The following is a 17,754-nucleotide window of genomic DNA, read 5'->3' as shown; positions in this document are numbered from 1 at the left end:
CGCTATTATCATCTAACAGGGATTTCCTAGTAAATCTAATCTGCTTAATACTCCCAGAAACTAATTCTCCTTTTTAAGTTATAATGCTATAGTACAATCATTTAAAAGTTTAATGTTTTATTTTTTATTACTAGATAATAAAAAGTAATTTTTTGTTACTAGATAACACATGCATCATAGCCTTTCCCTTCTCCAGGGGATCTTCCCAACTCAGGGACTGAACCCAGGTCTCCGGCATTGCAGGCAGATTTTTTACCAGCTGAGCCACAAGGGAAGCCCAAGAAGACTGGAATGGCTAGCCTATCCCTTCTCCAGGGAATCTTCCTGATCCAGAAATTGAACCAGGGTCTCCTGCATTGCAAGCAGATTCTTTACCAACTGAGCTGTGAGGGAAGCCTACATGCATCATAGAAAATATAAACAAGAAGTATAAAAATAACTCTGAGATAATCAGCTGTTCGTGTTTTGGGATAGGGTCTTCTAGATTTACATATAAGCATTCAACACTTAAGTACTTAAAATATATGCATCGGATACTACTATAAAAACTGCTCTGTAGGGTGGGGAGGGACGTTCAGGATCAGGGGGACATGTATACCTATGGCCAATTCATACTGATATATGGCAAAAACCATCACAATATTATAAAGTGATTATCCTCCAATTAAGATAAATACTTGAAAAAAATGCTTTACAAAACTAGCTACCCACATTTTAAAATACAAACATTCATGTATACAGTTTTAAACAGCTGTATAGTGTTCTATGTCTACAGTTGAATTTTTATGATGCCTGGTATACACTATATGTTCAATAAATATTTGATGAATTATTGAATTCTAATCATTTCTAAAACTTTTACTACTATGTAGTAATTTCAGTATAGTAAGAACTATTTAAATAGTTATACAAAGATGTAGGTGATAAACTGACCTCAACAGCTGTGGTACCCAAAAGGTTCATGATTTTCAGAGATGGGCTTGATTTTAAGGTTAAAAAACTGGAGCATACAGTTACCAGCAGGGAATGGGGGCGGGGGTGGGAGTTAGGAAGTGACGTGCACACTGCTGTATTTAAATGGATAACCAACAAGGACCTACTGTAATGCACAGGGAAGTCAGCTTAATATTATGTAACAATCTTAATGGGAAAATAACTTGAAAAAGAATAGATACATGTGTAAGTATAACTGAATCACTTTGCTGACACCCGCAACAACATTGTTCATCAACCATACTCCAATGTAAAGTTGATAAAAAAAATTGTAGCCTTTCCACTTCTGTCCTAGAAGACCACCTCCTCCTCATCCGGGTTTTCCACAAGCATTTGTTAATCATGAAAGTTGGAAAAGGAAGCAGACAGTCATTGATTTCTCCCCAAACTGCCCTAAATTAGAAAACTTCCAGAAGTTGACTAAGCCCCAGATTAACTTGCCAACAAATCCATATTCTTTTGTGCAGGGATTCCTAGAGAAAAACAATAGATCAGAAACAGAAAGAACCAAGATGCCCACAAGTATTCTTACCATTTTCATATCCCGAGAGTGAACCAGACTTGGCCTGTCTCCTAATATGTCCCAGATCTTCACATACTTGTCTGCTGATGCAGTCACAAGACAGCCCTTGATTTGACTGCTTAGATCAAGACCTAGAGGAAGATAAGACTTGTTCAGGGACTCTCACTTTGAAATAAATTTACTTCATCATAGGTTAATAGAAATGAAAGAAACCATATTCTTGCTCACCAGAAATTTCATCATTGTGTGCATTAAGTGTAAAAATTGGCTTATCTGAACGTGCATCCAAATTATATACAAAGCCATCATCTGTACTGGCCTGGAAAGAGTAAAAGAGCACAGCAATGTTACATGACAATAAAATTTAGCAATGGGTAAATAGTATAAATCCTTGTGAAAATCATCTATGGATCTGACATACCTGAGACACTTATTAAAAATTAACATGGACATAAAGAATTCACTTGTGGAACGCTGAGTTGGCTCTTACAAGGACTAGTTTAGCTGACATGTCTATTAGGCAGTTGGATATGAGTATGGAGCAATGGTAGTTGATACAGACTGGGGTCAGAAATATGGCGGCACAGAGGCAGAAGTTACATCCATGAGAAGAGAAGGGATTTGCTCTGTGAGTGCAGAATTTAGAGTGCCGTGTTGAGGACAGAGACCTGGAGAGCACACCACTTAGGGTAAAGGCTGAGGAGGAGCTCACAGAAGTCAGAATCAAAGAGGGAGGAGAAAATAACAACCCAAGGAAGCAGGGCTTCTAAAGAAAGTAACAATGCTGTCAGTATTTTGGCAAAGAGGTTTAATTAGAAAAGGACTGAAAGGCAGATTACAGTTCTACTTTCAAGAAAGGAAGAGAAAACTTTGAAGGGAGTAAGAGACAGACCTGGTCTCTGATGGGAGACAGACTTGAGCCTATATATACAGGCCAAGGGCAAGAGTCAGGCAAGAGTGGCAAAAAAAGGGACAAGTGATGCAGTTTTATAGGTGGGGCTATAATGGGCACAAAAAAGGAAAAGGAGGGGCATTTCATCTTTTGAGACTTGAGGAATGGAGTATACCATTTCATTTTGATTACTTTCCATTTCCTTAAATATTTGTGATTTAAGGACCGATAACCATTTGGCAGCACATAAGCTAGGAAATGTGCGCGCCTGCCTGCTGAAAGCCAGCATTCAAATGTAACTGGGACTTCGCTTGAGAGAACTGCAAGATGGAATCTGGCTTGAGGTGGCTCAGGCTGGGAACTGCATGTGCCTCTGCACAAGGTTGAGATGATATGCCCCCAGAATCACAACTGCAGGAACCTTACTGAAACTTCACATATTCAAAGAAAGCTTTTTTTTTCCCCCCAAAGAATTCTGTCCCTCTTTTACAAAGCACTAGATATTTGCTTTAGGAAAATTAGGAAATACATGATACCTTCTCTTCTGGATAAAAGCTGGGATTTTATTTTTCCATGAACTTAAATATCAGTGGCATCTTTGGATGTAACATGGAAAACTGTTCTCCTGCAGATATTATGGGTATTCATAAAATGATCATAAACTTTCTTCCCATCTGGGAGACAGTGGTACATTAGTAAGTAAGTGTTAAGTCACTCAGTCGTTTCTGACTCTTTGTGACCCTATGGACTATAGCCCACCAGGCTTCTCTGTCCATGGAATTCTCCAGGCAAGAATACTGGAGTGGGTTGCCATTTCCTTCTCCACGGGATCTTCCCAACTCAGGAATCGAACCTGGGTTTCCTACACTGCAGGCAAATTCTTTACTGTCTGGACCACCAGAGAAGGTATATTAAGTGCTATATTAATTAAACATGCTAGCATTAGCATCACTGGAGCTCCATTTAAGTAGTAATATTTAAATAAAGGAACATTTTCTTCAACTGATTTAATCACTGGAAACAAAATGAATTTTTGTGATTTTAGTACTGATAACCATGTTAGCAAATAACCTAGAAAATATGTGTGCCTGCTTAGTATTTGTCATGCTCAGTATTACAAAATAATTTTACAATGATCAACTAATTATTACAACCAAAAAATGTGGCATGCTTTGGAATGGTTGGAAATTAGCAAAATTATTTACATGTTTACCATTGTTTTTTTGTGGTAAATTCACTGTTCTCTTGTTAAAGGGATCTTTAAAAAAAAATAATAAACCCCAAATGCAAATACTTCACACTGCTGATATAGAAAAAGCTTTTCTATAATGGAAGTAAAGAAAATAAGTGATTAATAATCTATTAAACAGTAATATGCGTATTCTTACCAAAAAATGACAAGGTGAAAAGTGATTCCAAGTCACTCTCTCAATCTGCCCACTGAAACGCCACATTCGATGGCTCTCCTCCGGACTCCGGCAGTCATACAGAGCCACGGACCTGGGCGTGTTCAGGCAAAGTTAGGAGTTCAATAAACACCACCATGAAATCAAGATCCAATTATTTACAGCCTATTTTAAGGTTCTAAAAAAACAGATGAATTGATTTTTACTAATTGGTGAACTCTGGTCCTGTCACTTGAAGACACTGGTGGCTCCGGATGTCACAGTGGCTTTGACCTCCCCCAGATTGAATCCTCTACTTTCAAGATGAATCATCCCTATTTCCCAAAGAACAGGACAATTTCTAATTTGTCGTTCCTCAATACTGCTCAGAGCCAGTCTTAGCCACATTTACTTTTTATAAGCAGGCTACCGTGTTGGGGGAACAGATGAATGAAGTGAAGTGAAAGTTGCTCAGTCGTGTCCAACTCTTTACGACCCCATGGACTATACAGTCCATGGAATTCTCTAGGCCAGAATACTGAACTAGGTAGCCTTTCCCTTCTCCATGGGATCTTCCCAACTCAGGGGTCGAACCCCAGGCTCCCGCATTGTAGGCAGATTCTTTACCAGCTGAGCCACAAGGGAAGCCCAAGAAAACTGGAGTGGGTAGCCTATCCCTTCTCCAGTGGATCTTCCCAACCCAGGAATCAAACCAGGGTCTCCTGCATTGCAGGTGGATTCTTTACCAACTGAGCTATCAGGAAAGCCAGGTAACACGTCTCAATCACATTTACTCTCTACAAGCAGGTTACTGTGTTGGGGGAACAGATGAATAGTCTTGTGTAGTTTTGCATGAATCCCAACTACAAAAGGACAGGGATACAAAATAAAAGACCGCATCTTAGTTTCTGTGTTTACTAGCTACCTCTCCCATCTCCAATCTGTAAAGAGCACACATGTGATTTGGAAACCCCCTGTGATGACTGCAGTGGTCCAGGTCTTCATCTCTCCCCACATCCATGCCCTCTGTCAGTGATCTAGGAGTTCCTCCCCTAAAGGCAGAGTTCATCTTCTACTCCGTGTGATGTCTGTTTCGGCCTACAGTAAGACAGATACGTAGTAGGTCTGAGCCCATGTCTAAGAGGCCTTGGTGTCTCTGCTTGTACTCCTGACCTTGCTGTGGCAACGTACGTGGACTAGCCTGCTAGTTTTAAAAGGATGTAAAACAGGAGAGTCTCTGGGCCTAAACAAGTCGAGATTAGTAGAGCTATCAGTTGAATCTAGCCTCGATTAGTTCAACCTTGCAGAGGTCAAGAAGCAAATATTCATCGCTTAAGACACTGAATTTTGAGATGGCTTGCTTCAGAGCAATGTCTAACTCACACACCCTCTAAAAACTGAAGGAGTAGTTGGGAATTACAACAGAACCATATTCCCTTGCAGACCAAGAGGATCAAGCTGAAAGGACATATAAGTACTACTAAAGATTTAAACACATAAAAGCCATACTAATAAATTCTATCTGAACACTCAGTGATACTTTCTGAATTAGTTCAAGAGGAAAAGAAAAAAAAGACAACAATTAATTCCTAAAATGCTTTCTTACTTATCATATGATCCAGAAATCAGAGTCTGGGCTTCAAATGGGTGAAACTGGAGAGTCTGGACCTAAGAGGAAGAAACATAAATTAATAGATGAATGTTTGTTTGGTTTTGGTAAAATTGCCTAATACGTGATGGGAATCAACTTAGCAGTGTTCCTACAAATTCTTTCCTTTGAAATGTATTATATGAAGAAGCATAAATGTATTATATAATTAAAAGGACAAAACATACTTCTAAATAAAGGCTGATACTTAAAAGACCCAATGCAGCATTCCCCAAATTGTGCTAGGCAGAATACATATGTCCCTCAGATGTTAAAGTATAGTCAGAAGAAATAGGGGAGTGGTCACACTTACTGGGCAACACTACACGTTCTGAAAGTTTCACAATGTGCATTAGCACATTAGATTCCTGGGTTCTGCGGTATCATCCGTTAAAATTCTTTAACTCCATTAAGTGACTGAAACCCGTCATCCCTTTCTAGGAGCCTCTGTAAAAATGCTGTAAAGCACTGATGTTCCTAGTCACTTTACCTTTCTGCACCTATTTCTGCAAAGCTCAAGAGGATCATAATTATAACTATCGCAAAAGGCCCTGTGAAGATCCAGTGGGCTAGCACGTCAAAGCACTGTGTAATTCACAAAAAGTCATATATAAATGTTTGGGATTATTTGTTGTACTTCATACATGTCCCAGCTTTTTTAGAATGCCCTTTATCCACGAAATCACCATACCTTGTCTGTGTGAACGGCAAGGCTAGCTGCTGGCTTCCCCAAGGACATATCCCACAGAATAACAGTGTTATCAGCTGATGCACTGGCCAGCACATTTCTGAGAAAGGGAGGAAACAAATCGGGTAATCTTTTAAAAATCAAGAGCATTACATGTAAGAATTCTGCTTATAACCCTACCAAAAAATAAAATACCTAGGAGTAAATTTAACAAAAGAAATGCAAGATTTTCAATATTCTGAGAGGTTACCCAGAAGTTCCGATTTGCAGCTAAGTTTGGGAAATACTAACCTAAACAACATTCTCAAGTCCATTTGCCCAAACAACTGTAACTCTGTAGAGGTCCAAACACAAATGAGAAGACAGGACATCCTTCAGTAAGCTAGCACTCTGGGACCTTCCTAAGAATGCTCAAATTATGAAGTGTCCAGTGTAACAGAAATGCTTTTAAAAAGCTGTCTTGGGTATTCAAGTTTGTTCTTCCCCTCTAAGTAAGCTGTATTCAATGCTTACCTTCCTCACCTCAGTAGCCCCTCAAACCAACTGTATTATTAGGAAAATGGCCCTTTTGAGATAATAAGTATAAAAAAATACATGGATGACATGCAAAAGAATTAAGTTGAACTCTTACCTTACAGAGTATACAAAAATTAACTCAAAATATATCAAAGACTTAAACCTAAGAGCTAAAACTATCAAACTTTAAGGGGAAAATCTTCGTGACAGTGGATTTGCCAATGATTCCTTTGCTGTTACACTAAAAGCATAAGCAACAAAAGTGAAAATGAACTGCACCACTCAAAGTGAAAAACTTCTGTGCTTTGAAGGACACGTAACAGAGTTAAAGTCAATCCATTGAATGGGGGAAAATATTGCCAAATCACAAATCTCATAAGAGATTAATTTTCAGAATATATAAAGAACTCCTACAACTTAACAGCAAAGGGGATCTTCCCAATTTAGTGATCTAACCTGGGTCCCCTGCATTGCAGGTGGATTCCTTACCATCTGAGCCACCAAGGAAACCACATTTCATTCATTTATAACAGCAAAAAACCAAACAACTAAAAAAATGGACAGAAGGATTTGGATAGACATTTCCCCAAACAAAGTATACAAATGGCCAACAAGTACTTGAAAAGATGACTGACATCACTAGTCACTAGGGAAATGCAACCCAAAGCTACAATGAGATACCACTTCACACCAGTTAGGATGGCTACTACGAAGACAACAATAACGAAAACAGCAAGTATCAAGTGTTCAAAAGGATGTGGAGAAACTGGAGCCCTTGTGCACTGCTGGTTAGAAGGTAAACGGTGCAACTGCTGTAGAAAACAGATGGTGGTTTTTCAAGAAGTTAAATGTAGAAATACCATCAGCTCCAGCAATTTTAGCTGTATATTGAAAAGAACTCAAAGGAGGGACTCCAACAGATACATGTAAACCCATGTTATTATATGTGTGTGAATAACACCAGCATTATTCACAAGAGCCAAGAAGTGGAAACAGCCCAGGTGTCCATTCAGTTCAGTTCAGTCACTCAGTCGTGTCCGACTCTTTGCGACCCCATGAATTGCAGCACGCCAGGCCTCCAGGTCCATCACCAACTCCCAGAGTTCACTCAAACTCACCTCCATCAGTCGGTGATGTCATCCAGCCATCTCATCCTCTGTCGTCCCCTTCTCCTCTTGCCCCCAATTCCTCCCAGCATCCGGGTCTTTTCTAATGAGTCAACTCTTCGCATGAGGTGGCCAAAGTATTGGAGCTTCAGCATCAGTCCTTCCAATGAACACCCAGGACTGATTTCCTTCAGAATGGACTGGTTGGATCTCCTTGCAGTCCAAGGAACTCTCAAGAGTCTTCTCCAACACCACAGTTTAAAAGCATCAATTCTTCAACGCTCAGCTTTCTTCACAGTCCAACTCTCACATCCATACATGACCACTAGAAAAACCATAGCCTTGACAAGTCAGACCTTTGTTGGCAAAGTAATATCTCTGCTTTTGAATATGCTATCTAGGTTGGTCATAACTTTCCTTCCAAGGAGTAAGTGTCTTTTAATTTCATGGCTGCAGTCACCATCTTCAGTGATTTTGGAGCCCCTAAAAATAAAGTCTGACACTGTTTCCACGGTTTCTCCATCTATTTCCCATGAAGTGATGGGACCAGATGCCATAATCTTCGTTTCTTTGTTACTCTCCTTTTTCACTTTCATTAAGAGGCTTTTTAGTTCCTCTTCACTTTCTGTCATAAGGGTGGTGTTATTTGCATATGTGAGGTTATTGATATTTCTCCCGGCAATATTGATTCCAGCTTGTGCTTCTTCCAGCCCAGCGTTTCTCATGATGTACTCTGCATATAAGTTAAACAAGCAGGGTGACAGTATACAGCCTTGACATACTCCTTTTCCTATTTGGAACCAGTCTGTTGTTCCATGTCCAGTTCTAACTGTTCTTTCCTGACCTGCATATAGGTTTCTCAAGAGGCAGGTCAGGTGGTCTGGTATTCCCATCTCTTTCAGAATTTTTCACAGTTGATTGTGATCCACACAGTCAAAGGCTTTGGCATAGTTAATAAAGCAGAAATAGATGTTTTTCTGGAACTCTCTTGCTTTTTCAATGATCTGATCTAGCAGATGTTGGCAATTTGATCTCTGGTTCCTCTGCTTCTTCTAAAACCAGCTTGAACATCAGGAAGTTCACGGTTCACATATTGTTGAAGCCTGGCTTGGAGAATTTTGAGCATTATTTTACTAGTGTGTGAGATGAGTGCAATTGTGCGATAGTTTGAGCATTCTTTGGCACTGCCTTTGAGACTGGAATGAAAACTGACCTTTTCCAGTCCTGTGGCCACTGCTGAGTTTCCCAAATTTGCTGGCATATTGAGTGCAGCACTTCCATAGCATCATCTTTCAGGATTTGAAATAGCTCAACTGGAATTCCATTACCTCCACTAGCTTTGTTCGTAGTGTCCATAACAGATGGATAAACAAAATATGGCATATATGTACAATGGAGTATCATTTGTCTTAAAAAGGAAGGAAATCCTGCTATACGCTACAACATGGATGAACCTTCTCTAAGTGAAATAAGCCAGTCACAAGAAGATAAATACTATATGATTCCACTTATAAGAGGTACCTGGAGGAGTCGACTCACAGAGATAGAAACTAGAATGCTAGGTACTAAGACGTGGGTGGGCAGGAAATGGGGAGTTGCTGTTTATCGGGCATATAGTTTCAGTTTTGGAAGCGGAAAAACTTCTGGAGTTGAATGGTGGTAATGGTTGCACAACAATGTGTGAGATGTCCAGAAAAACTGTGTCCAAAAAACTATACACCTAAACATGGTTAAAATGATATTTTATAAAAACACAACATGTGGACAAGATGTTGTCAAAACGAAATGAAGTGAGAACACGTCTTCCGTGCAGTAACGACTCTGCACCGCTGGCACTGCGACCGCAGCACGTGCTGCTTTTCCCAGCGGTGCTGGAAGAAGGGCCTTAGTCCCCAAACATGTAGTGAACATCTACTAAGTGAGGAGATGGCAGGCAGGGTGGAGGTTGCAAGGATATAGACAGCGGCGTTCCTGCCTCCAGCAATGTGTACTGCAGGGAAAGAGAAGAAAGCAAGGACACAAGGACGCGAAACACAGTGCAGAGAGAGTAAATGGAGGTGGGAGGTAAAAAGCACAGCGGTTAGTCTTTAGCAAGCCTTCAAAGAGTATCTTTTCTTACCTGACTAGCTTATTCCAAGAAAGGTCAAGGACAGCATCTGTATGCCCATCTGCTGAGGAATTCTGTAATAATCGTTTAATTACTTTTGGTATTAAAGCATACCCCCAATAAAATTGGGTTTATTAATTTGAAAGATTCTTTAAAACATTAAGATTATTCTGATCTTAAGTAAACTTGCTCCAAGATCTAGGGAAAGAAACACCTTGTCTCCCTCTTACTTCAGAGATATGATAAATGTTCTTTACAGGGAAGAAACTACAGTAGTTCTTAACCTGTTATAATTCTATAAATCAACCCCCAACCCATCTCTCCCTCACCAAAAATGTAACAATTTTAAAAGCTATAGGAATACAAGGATATTTAGAATTCAACATACTCAAGGCTAAAGAGAAACATTTTAAAAGTTCAAAAACAGCACATTAGTGTGAATAGCTACTATACATAAAGGAGGCTCATAATCTAAGAGTAACTTGTCTTGTGCAAAGATGAATAATGTGCCAGTGTAGGTTTTATGTAATCAGAAATCAGTTTTTCCTTGGATGGGCTTTTTGAAACTAGAAACTACAGTAACTTTGTAACTACCTTATCTTATTCCACCAAAACCGTCTGGCTGAAACACTGTACGTTCTCAGCCCCTGTTCCCACCTCCCCCCAACCTATTTCTAGTTATCATTAGAGTTTAAATATCTATTAGCTTGTTTACCTTCTTTCCTTTCTTTTTCTTCTTTTTTGACAGCTTACTTCCAAGTGTGAAGACTGGCTCTAGAGAGTCCACTATATCCAGGTCCCACACTTCAATAACAGGGGTCATGTTTCCCACAGCAATGTAATTTCCTACAGGAGGAAATGATACATTTGTGATTTAAAAAATAACTTCTAATGAAATACATTATACTGCAGACTGAGCCACGGCTTAGAGCAAGTTCTCTCAAACTTTCATGTGCGTGTACATCACCTGGATGTTGTTAAAATGCAGATTGTTTCAAGAGGTCTTGAGTGGGGCCTTAAAGCTGCATTTGTAACCGGCTCCCAGATGGCTGCAATGCTGTGCTGCTGGTCCTCAGATCACAGTGTGAGTAACAAGGGCTCCATTTCCTGGTCCAGGGTCTTCACTGATATAATGACAGACCCTTCCTACCTTCATGGCTGTGGTGAGGATGAGGATTTGCCTAGATCGTGAATGTGAACAAGCTTTGCAAACAAGATGTGAGGTGCATTAACAATTTTTACCCTAATTATTACGTGTGATGGGGCAATGAACAGTGTGCCAAAGGGACTAAGCGAAGATTCCAATTCTCTCTTCATTCTGGTTCTACTTGATGTTTTCTGAAAAGGGCCGTGCACTAAACTCTACCTGATGACACTGGACACAGCATGCCAGCTTATGCTGGGTTTTCAGGAGATGCCCTCACAGTTCTGAGCCCTCATCAGGCCCTTTCCTTCTGCCTAGTGAGCAGCTACCTCTTTAGCCCGTTGAAAGTCTGGAGACATACAGACCCCAAGCAATTAAGTGGCTGTGGTCTGAAAACTATGTAACTTCATGAAACATCAACCATTCTGGAAACACTCATACAAAACAGATGACATGTGTAGCTAGGAAAAACACACAGGAGTAGAACCACTGAGCAATCTTTTAAGTTTTCTAATTACCAGTTGAGTCATCTGGGCTAGGATCAAAATTTAGCCATTCCACACTCAAAGGGTATGCAGACAACAGGATATCATGGTGGACATAAAAAGAATCTTCTTCTTGATTATAAACTGAAAAGATTAGGAAGAGAGATTTTATTACATCAGAGTAAGAAATCATATCCCACTCAAAAGAAGAGAGACTCCCTTTTAAACCTATGGCAGTCACTTGCTTAAAGTCATACATTTAATACACTTAAAATGATGACATTAAAGAAATCCAAAGTATGTACTGCTAGGCAAAAGTTTTTCATGTCTAATATATTCCTAGTACCTGGTGAGCCCCAAAGGGGAACAGAAACACTGACAGAGAATTTTCATCAGGCTGAATGCTCCATCTGCATGTTCCCTGGCTAAAACGGTCTGACCTTTTGGATCACCAAGGACAGAAAACGTTCATAACGTCTCCATTAGAAGTGCTTCATCACTATTTTATCTTTTAAAGATCTATTTGGTCATAAGTCAGAACAAATCAGTACTGGAGAGAAATAACTCATAGTTTTAGAAATTTAAGTGCTTATCAAAAATTGCTTCTTTAATATTTATTATTAAAATCAGTAAGAAATCTTAAAAATTATATAATGAAACACTGATAAACAGAGAGCCTAAGTAACCAGAAATTCTCCCCTAATATGCTTTTTACTAGAAAGAAGCAATTTAAGATGAGCTAAGGATTTTTAAAAAATTCTTCAGACCATGGTATCTGGGGTAGATCTTGGGACTAGCTGATTCCATGTAATGCTCTGGTGCATCACTTTATGATGAGAATGCGTGTTCAAAAGCAACAGCTTGTGGTCCTGCAAGAACCTCAACCATGGTCAATGTACTCAGCTTACATTTTAAAGAAAGATGACGATGAAGCCTTAACATAATCTTCTTTTGAACATGCCTTTTTATTATTCAGATTTAGAGTAATTTTGAAATTATTCCTGAACAGAGATATACCACGTAACTTGGAGATTCACACCAAATCCAAATAAAACATATCATTAATGACCTAACTTAGAATGAAACAGGAATACAATTACTTTACTTCAACTTCTCAGCTCCTGTGTGATAACTCACAAGATTCAAAGGAATGACTAGTGTAAACTTTCAAATGAGAATGTATAAAAATCAATGATGACTAACTGTAATAGCTCCAATTTTTTGAAACTGGAATTGGTCTTTAAAAAATTCCACCAATATGGTTTACGTTTAAAATATGTAAAAAGTTCAAAGATAATTAGAAGAATAACTTCACATTGAAATAATTGCTATTTAAAGCCTTTTTGATTGTATAAATAGATCACAATGGGCCATGGGATAAAAATGGCCTAACTGATAGGCTTCCTATAGGCAAACTTAAAGGCTGTAAAAAAATCCAAGTTAATAAATAGAGTATGAGTAATCTAGAAGGTGCCAATAAACATTAAGCCCAAGGGATTTAATTTTCATACTATGTAACTGTGTTTCCTATTAAAAAAAGGTATTAACCTAATAATCTCTTTAAGCTTCAAAATTTTAAGACAGATGAATAGAATCAACTAAAATGAGATACAACAGGACTTGGTGCCTAGAAATCCATAGTAGTTACTATGGTGTTTATTTTAATATCACTTAAGTACAGAACCTTTTAGTAAGAGATGTATTCCACTTACCATGAACCTCTAAATTGCATTGGTCCTGTTCAGCTCTGCCACAAACTATGAGATTGTCACTGGGCTTAATCAAGAAATCTTCACGTTCATATTGCTCCTAAGTGGAGATAGGAAAAGTCATTGATTAGACTCAGCTATTTGGGAAGGTTTTTCAAACACTTGAGGATAATTAGAAAAACCACATAGGTATTTACCGTATCTTTCAGAGTGACGTAAGGATCTTGATCATTACTCCCATAGACTGTAAGACCCAAGAGAGATTCACCAAGAGTTTCAGCATCTATAAGAATTCATACAATGAAATGAATAAGCCAGTCCTTTTGACTAAAGCATTCTTCCTAAGACATGGGCTTCCCTGGTGGCTCAGACAGTAAAGAATCTGCCTGCAATGCAGGAGACCTGGGTTTGATCCCTGGGTCAGGAAGATCCCCTGGAGACAGAAATGGCTTCCCACTCCAGTATTCTTCCCTGAAGAATTCCATGCACAGAGGAGCCAAGCAGGCTACAGTCCATGGGGTCTCAAAGAGCTGGACACAACTGAGTGAGTCAAATACACACACACATCCCATCTTTAAACTTAGACCCTACTGTCTATTTCATAACTGAATCATTTATAATTGGGAAAGGAAATAGTAGATAATAATAAATAGGAATTTAAAAGCCATTTACTTTTGGCCCTGGAATGCACATCTAATAGTCTTGAAATATACACTCTTCCAATACAAGAATCAACTCAAACCAAGAAACTCCCTTTTAGAAAATATCAGAACTCTACTCAGATCCTCTAGCTTGCTCCTTGTAATCATTCAAAACTGCTACAGAGAGGTGGCCTTGTAGACCTGGAAAGAAACAGGTCCCTAAAACACTGGTATCAACACACTAAGTGTTGCCTGGTCAAAGAAAACTGTAAACTGATGAGCCTCATACAGTTAAGTGCGCTTCTTTATTGCAAGACATCTCATAATTGCTGACAGGCTAACTTGCCCAGTGAATCTGAAAGAGGAGCTACTACCCTTTACACCAAGTCTACCTCAAAGTGGCATTCTTTCAGGGCATGCCTACAAAGCTGACAGAGTGGACCCCGAGTAACAGAAAACTCAGGAGAAGGAAGGTACTCTCAATTTCCAGGAGAAGCTCCTTAAAGGAGGCAGGGCTCCTAGGCCTTAAACATCTGACAGGTAACAGACGGGAATTTCTATGGGACAAGGCAGACAGAGTCAGCAGGGAATGGAGTGTATGAGGAAGCAGTGTCTGAATGGCTTTTCTCTGGGCTGATTAGCTCTTCCTTCTCCGTATTTCAATGGTACTCTGTCCTAACAGGATGGAAGCAACCCAGAGCGGGGCCTACAACCCAGAGTCCAATGGAAAAAAAGTATCCTCTGCATCTGAGGAAGTACACTGAAAAGCATGAAGGTTTTAGAGTCAGAGGATATTCAAACCTCAGCTCCATTATTCACCAGCTGTGTGACACTGGTAAAGTTATTTCATCTCCGTAAGCCAGTATTTTTTCTGTAAAATGGAGGTAATAATTTCTCTCTCATAATTGCAGATAAAGAAAAATGAATTACAGATTAACCACTACTTGCAATAAAATATACAATACTATTTTTTTGTTTTGTATTTTAGATCTTAGATAAGTGGGTTGAACTGATTTTTTTAAACCAGTTTAGGAAACATGCTGTCTGCCTTCAGCCTTGACCCAGATTATCTGACTGACATAAAGGACAACGGGATTTCAGAGTAAAGCTTTGGAACCCTAGTAACATGATCTAATGCACTGAGCTTGGAATAAAAACCAGTGTAAGTGACTAAATTCTAACCTGGGTCGCCTTCCTCGTCATATTTATCCAAGTCGTACTCAGCCAGCTCGTCATCATCCAGCGTCCTGTCATCTTCTGGGTCGCCATCCTCCAGGGGCTCCCGTGGTCGGGCCTGGGTACGTGCACTCTGCATGCCATCCTCTGAAGGATTGCCCGTTTCCTCTTCATCACTGCCACCTTCTTCTCTACGCCAGAGAAAAAAAGAAAAAGTAAAAAGATCAGCCAAAAGACACTGTTCAATAATAAGACCACCCTGTTATCACTGTTTAGCATTTACAGTTCATCTAGACTTGACTACAGGAATCAACATCCCCAAACTTACTGTAATTTTTCCTTTGCTTCAGCAATGAGACGTTTCACTTCTTCTTTACTAAGTTCTACCTATAAGAGAGCAAACATTTCATTATGATATATTTAAGGAAACCATTTTTAAGTCTCTGAATTAAAAAGATTGCAAATTAATCTAAAATATGGTTTTAAGAGACATCCAAAGTCAAATATCAATCCAAAGTCTCTAAATTTAATATAAATGGACTTCTGACATGTCCTTATAAATTAAGATCCCTCCTCACCCAGAACTGTTAAAAAATCATGTTCTCTCCAGACTTTTTTTTAAAAAAGATGGACTTGTATAAACTGCCTTCTAGGATAGCTCATCTCATTTTCTTCTGATTACCTCCGCTCGTTGGCCATTTCTCCCCATGTTCCCTGTGGATATTCCTAAACAAACCACTTTTGCCTTCATCCCCCACTCTGTTCCCTGGTATCACTGCCAAGTATTCACTCACTGTGCTGTCAACACCTTGCAAAGCTCATTCTCTCTGAATGGATTACTCCAAACTTTCCTTGCTCTATCCCTACACTGCAGTTTCATTTTTCTGACTGTCTATAAGACTCTCCACTTGGACATCCGGTTCAAAACTGGTCATCCTCTTTAGTGCCAAACTGTAAGCTCCTGGTTACTGTGTTCCACCATTCTTGATAGATGATGAACCAATCAATCACCCAGTTTGTACCAAAATGCCTTTAATAATATAGAAATCCTATTGGATAGGATTTCTATCCAGAAACTAAAGGGTCTTAAAATTTTAATTAGGAGATACTTATTTTTCTAATTTCTCTTTCTGGGACTTTGTAGAACAAATCCAATTTCTTCTTCCTACAAACTCTTATGCAATGGTTCCCAAATCTGTCTCACATTAGAATCACCTGAAGGACTCTTTAATCTCAGACTATACTCCAAACTAAATAAATCACAATACCTGGGAGCTGGTAGTTTTTGAAGCTCCCCAGGTGGTTTCAATGTGTGGACATATTTGGAAATCAGTGTCCTCAAGTATTTGAAGTCTCTGGTCCCCTTTTAACAACTCTTGCTTCCTTCAATAATTTTTAATATATTATTTCCTGTCCCCATTCTATATGCATGCTCAGTCGTGTCCGACTCTTTGCAATCGGATGGACTGTCCTCTGCCAGACTCCTATGTTCATGGGATTCTCTAGGCAAGAATACTGGAGTGGGTTGCCATGCCCTCCAGGGGGATCTTCCCACCCAGGGATAGAACCCGCCTCTCTTACGTCTCCTGCATTGGCAGGTGGGTTCTTTACCATTAGCACCACACTGAATGCCTACCATGTGCCAAATGCTGGGGAAACTGGAGAATAAAACAGTCTATGTCCTGGTGGAACTGGCTCAATAACCTGAAACAAACACTACCCCGCCCGTTTTTTTCCTTAACATTTATTCCCACTGACAAAGTATTATATATGCACATGTCAACTCCATAAAGGCAGGGAGGGACTTATCCTGTTTTGTTCATGCCTATCCCAGGACCCTGAACAATACTGGGAACAAGAAAGCACTTCGTTAAGTATCTGTTGAATAACGTAGGTAATCTCCTCGGCTACAGACTCAGTCTCTCTTGTAGGCTTTTCCCCTTCATAAAGTGTCACCGTTTACCTCTACCCCACCGCCCGCGGCCTCATCAACACTTCATTTGCACTACTGCGAGAACTCCTAATTCAATTCTCGAGCTCACGACACCGTAGTCTCCACACCAGTTTTTCTACACCACGGTTTTCATCCAGTTCATTCCTCCCCGCCGAGGGGAGGAGGGGAAAGTGGAGTTTCGCCCCCTTTTCCCGGTTTGCCTGAAAACGCACTAGGGTGGTGGGAGACTATGTGGCGTCGTCAAGAGGTCTCGATGGAAGTTCTCAGCAAGCACCATCCCTCCTCCTTCCACGAGGTCCACATGCGTGCGAATCGCGGGGTGTGGGGTGGGTCGGGCTAGGGTGGGAAGGGACGGCGAGGAGGCGGGGCCCAAAGGGCCAGGAGTCCCAGACCCTCGTAACCACAGCCCTAGCCACGACAAACAGGCCACAGCCGGCCCCACCCCAGGTCATTCCCACCAGCGGCGCCAGGGCCGCGCGTTCCGGGTCCAGGTTCCCAGGCGGCGCTGACCCAGGATGCTGCAGAGAGGCTGCTCCCCCTATACCACGGAGCGACCGGGCCTCACCTTGTCTGGCGTCTCTTTGGCCACGCCGCAGCGGACCCAAGCCACGCACGTCACCTGGCGGCTGCGGTTCATGGTCCTCGGCGCAGCGACGCCTCACGCTACAGACTTGGCCCCGGCGGGTCTGGAAACCCCCTCCGCCCTTCGGCCAGCAAGCTCCGTGAAGGTCTCCCGGCCGCAGCTTGGGGAAGAGCGCAGGCGCCGGCCACCCGGTCCTTAGGGGTC

General features: G+C 40.5%; 1 protein-coding gene and 1 long non-coding RNA gene across 2 annotated transcripts in view; one reads left to right on the top strand and one right to left on the bottom strand.

Moving 5' to 3' along the window:
• Nucleotides 1-843, top strand: part of LOC147372391 (uncharacterized) — a 19,209-nt gene extending 18,366 nt beyond the window's left edge. The window contains exon 3 of the long non-coding RNA XR_015164042.1: nt 197-843. This is a non-coding gene — a long non-coding RNA (uncharacterized LOC147372391). The remainder of the gene's footprint in view (nt 1-196) is intronic.
• Nucleotides 1-17,754, bottom strand: part of PWP1 (PWP1 homolog, endonuclein) — a 19,252-nt gene extending 1,498 nt beyond the window's left edge. Inside the window, exons 1-13 of the mRNA XM_086401170.1 lie at nt 17,533-17,754; nt 15,342-15,400; nt 15,020-15,204; nt 13,394-13,479; nt 13,200-13,296; nt 11,521-11,631; nt 10,574-10,704; nt 9,871-9,932; nt 6,133-6,229; nt 5,400-5,461; nt 3,797-3,908; nt 1,745-1,835; nt 1,526-1,647 (exon numbers count right to left, since the gene is read on the bottom strand). Of these exons, the coding sequence (XP_086257296.1) occupies nt 1,526-1,647; nt 1,745-1,835; nt 3,797-3,908; nt 5,400-5,461; nt 6,133-6,229; nt 9,871-9,932; nt 10,574-10,704; nt 11,521-11,631; nt 13,200-13,296; nt 13,394-13,479; nt 15,020-15,204; nt 15,342-15,400; nt 17,533-17,604 (1,287 nt within the window). The 5' untranslated portion in view covers nt 17,605-17,754. The remainder of the gene's footprint in view (nt 1-1,525; nt 1,648-1,744; nt 1,836-3,796; nt 3,909-5,399; nt 5,462-6,132; nt 6,230-9,870; nt 9,933-10,573; nt 10,705-11,520; nt 11,632-13,199; nt 13,297-13,393; nt 13,480-15,019; nt 15,205-15,341; nt 15,401-17,532) is intronic.

Source organism: Bos grunniens, chromosome 5 (assembly GCF_055505025.1).
Source record: "Bos grunniens cultivar Pamir isolate PY7600 chromosome 5, Bosgru_T2T1.0, whole genome shotgun sequence".
In the NCBI taxonomy this organism is placed as follows: Eukaryota; Metazoa; Chordata; class Mammalia; order Artiodactyla; family Bovidae; genus Bos; species Bos grunniens.
Note: the sequence above shows the minus strand (reverse complement) of the source record. Positions and strands in the feature narration are given on the sequence as shown.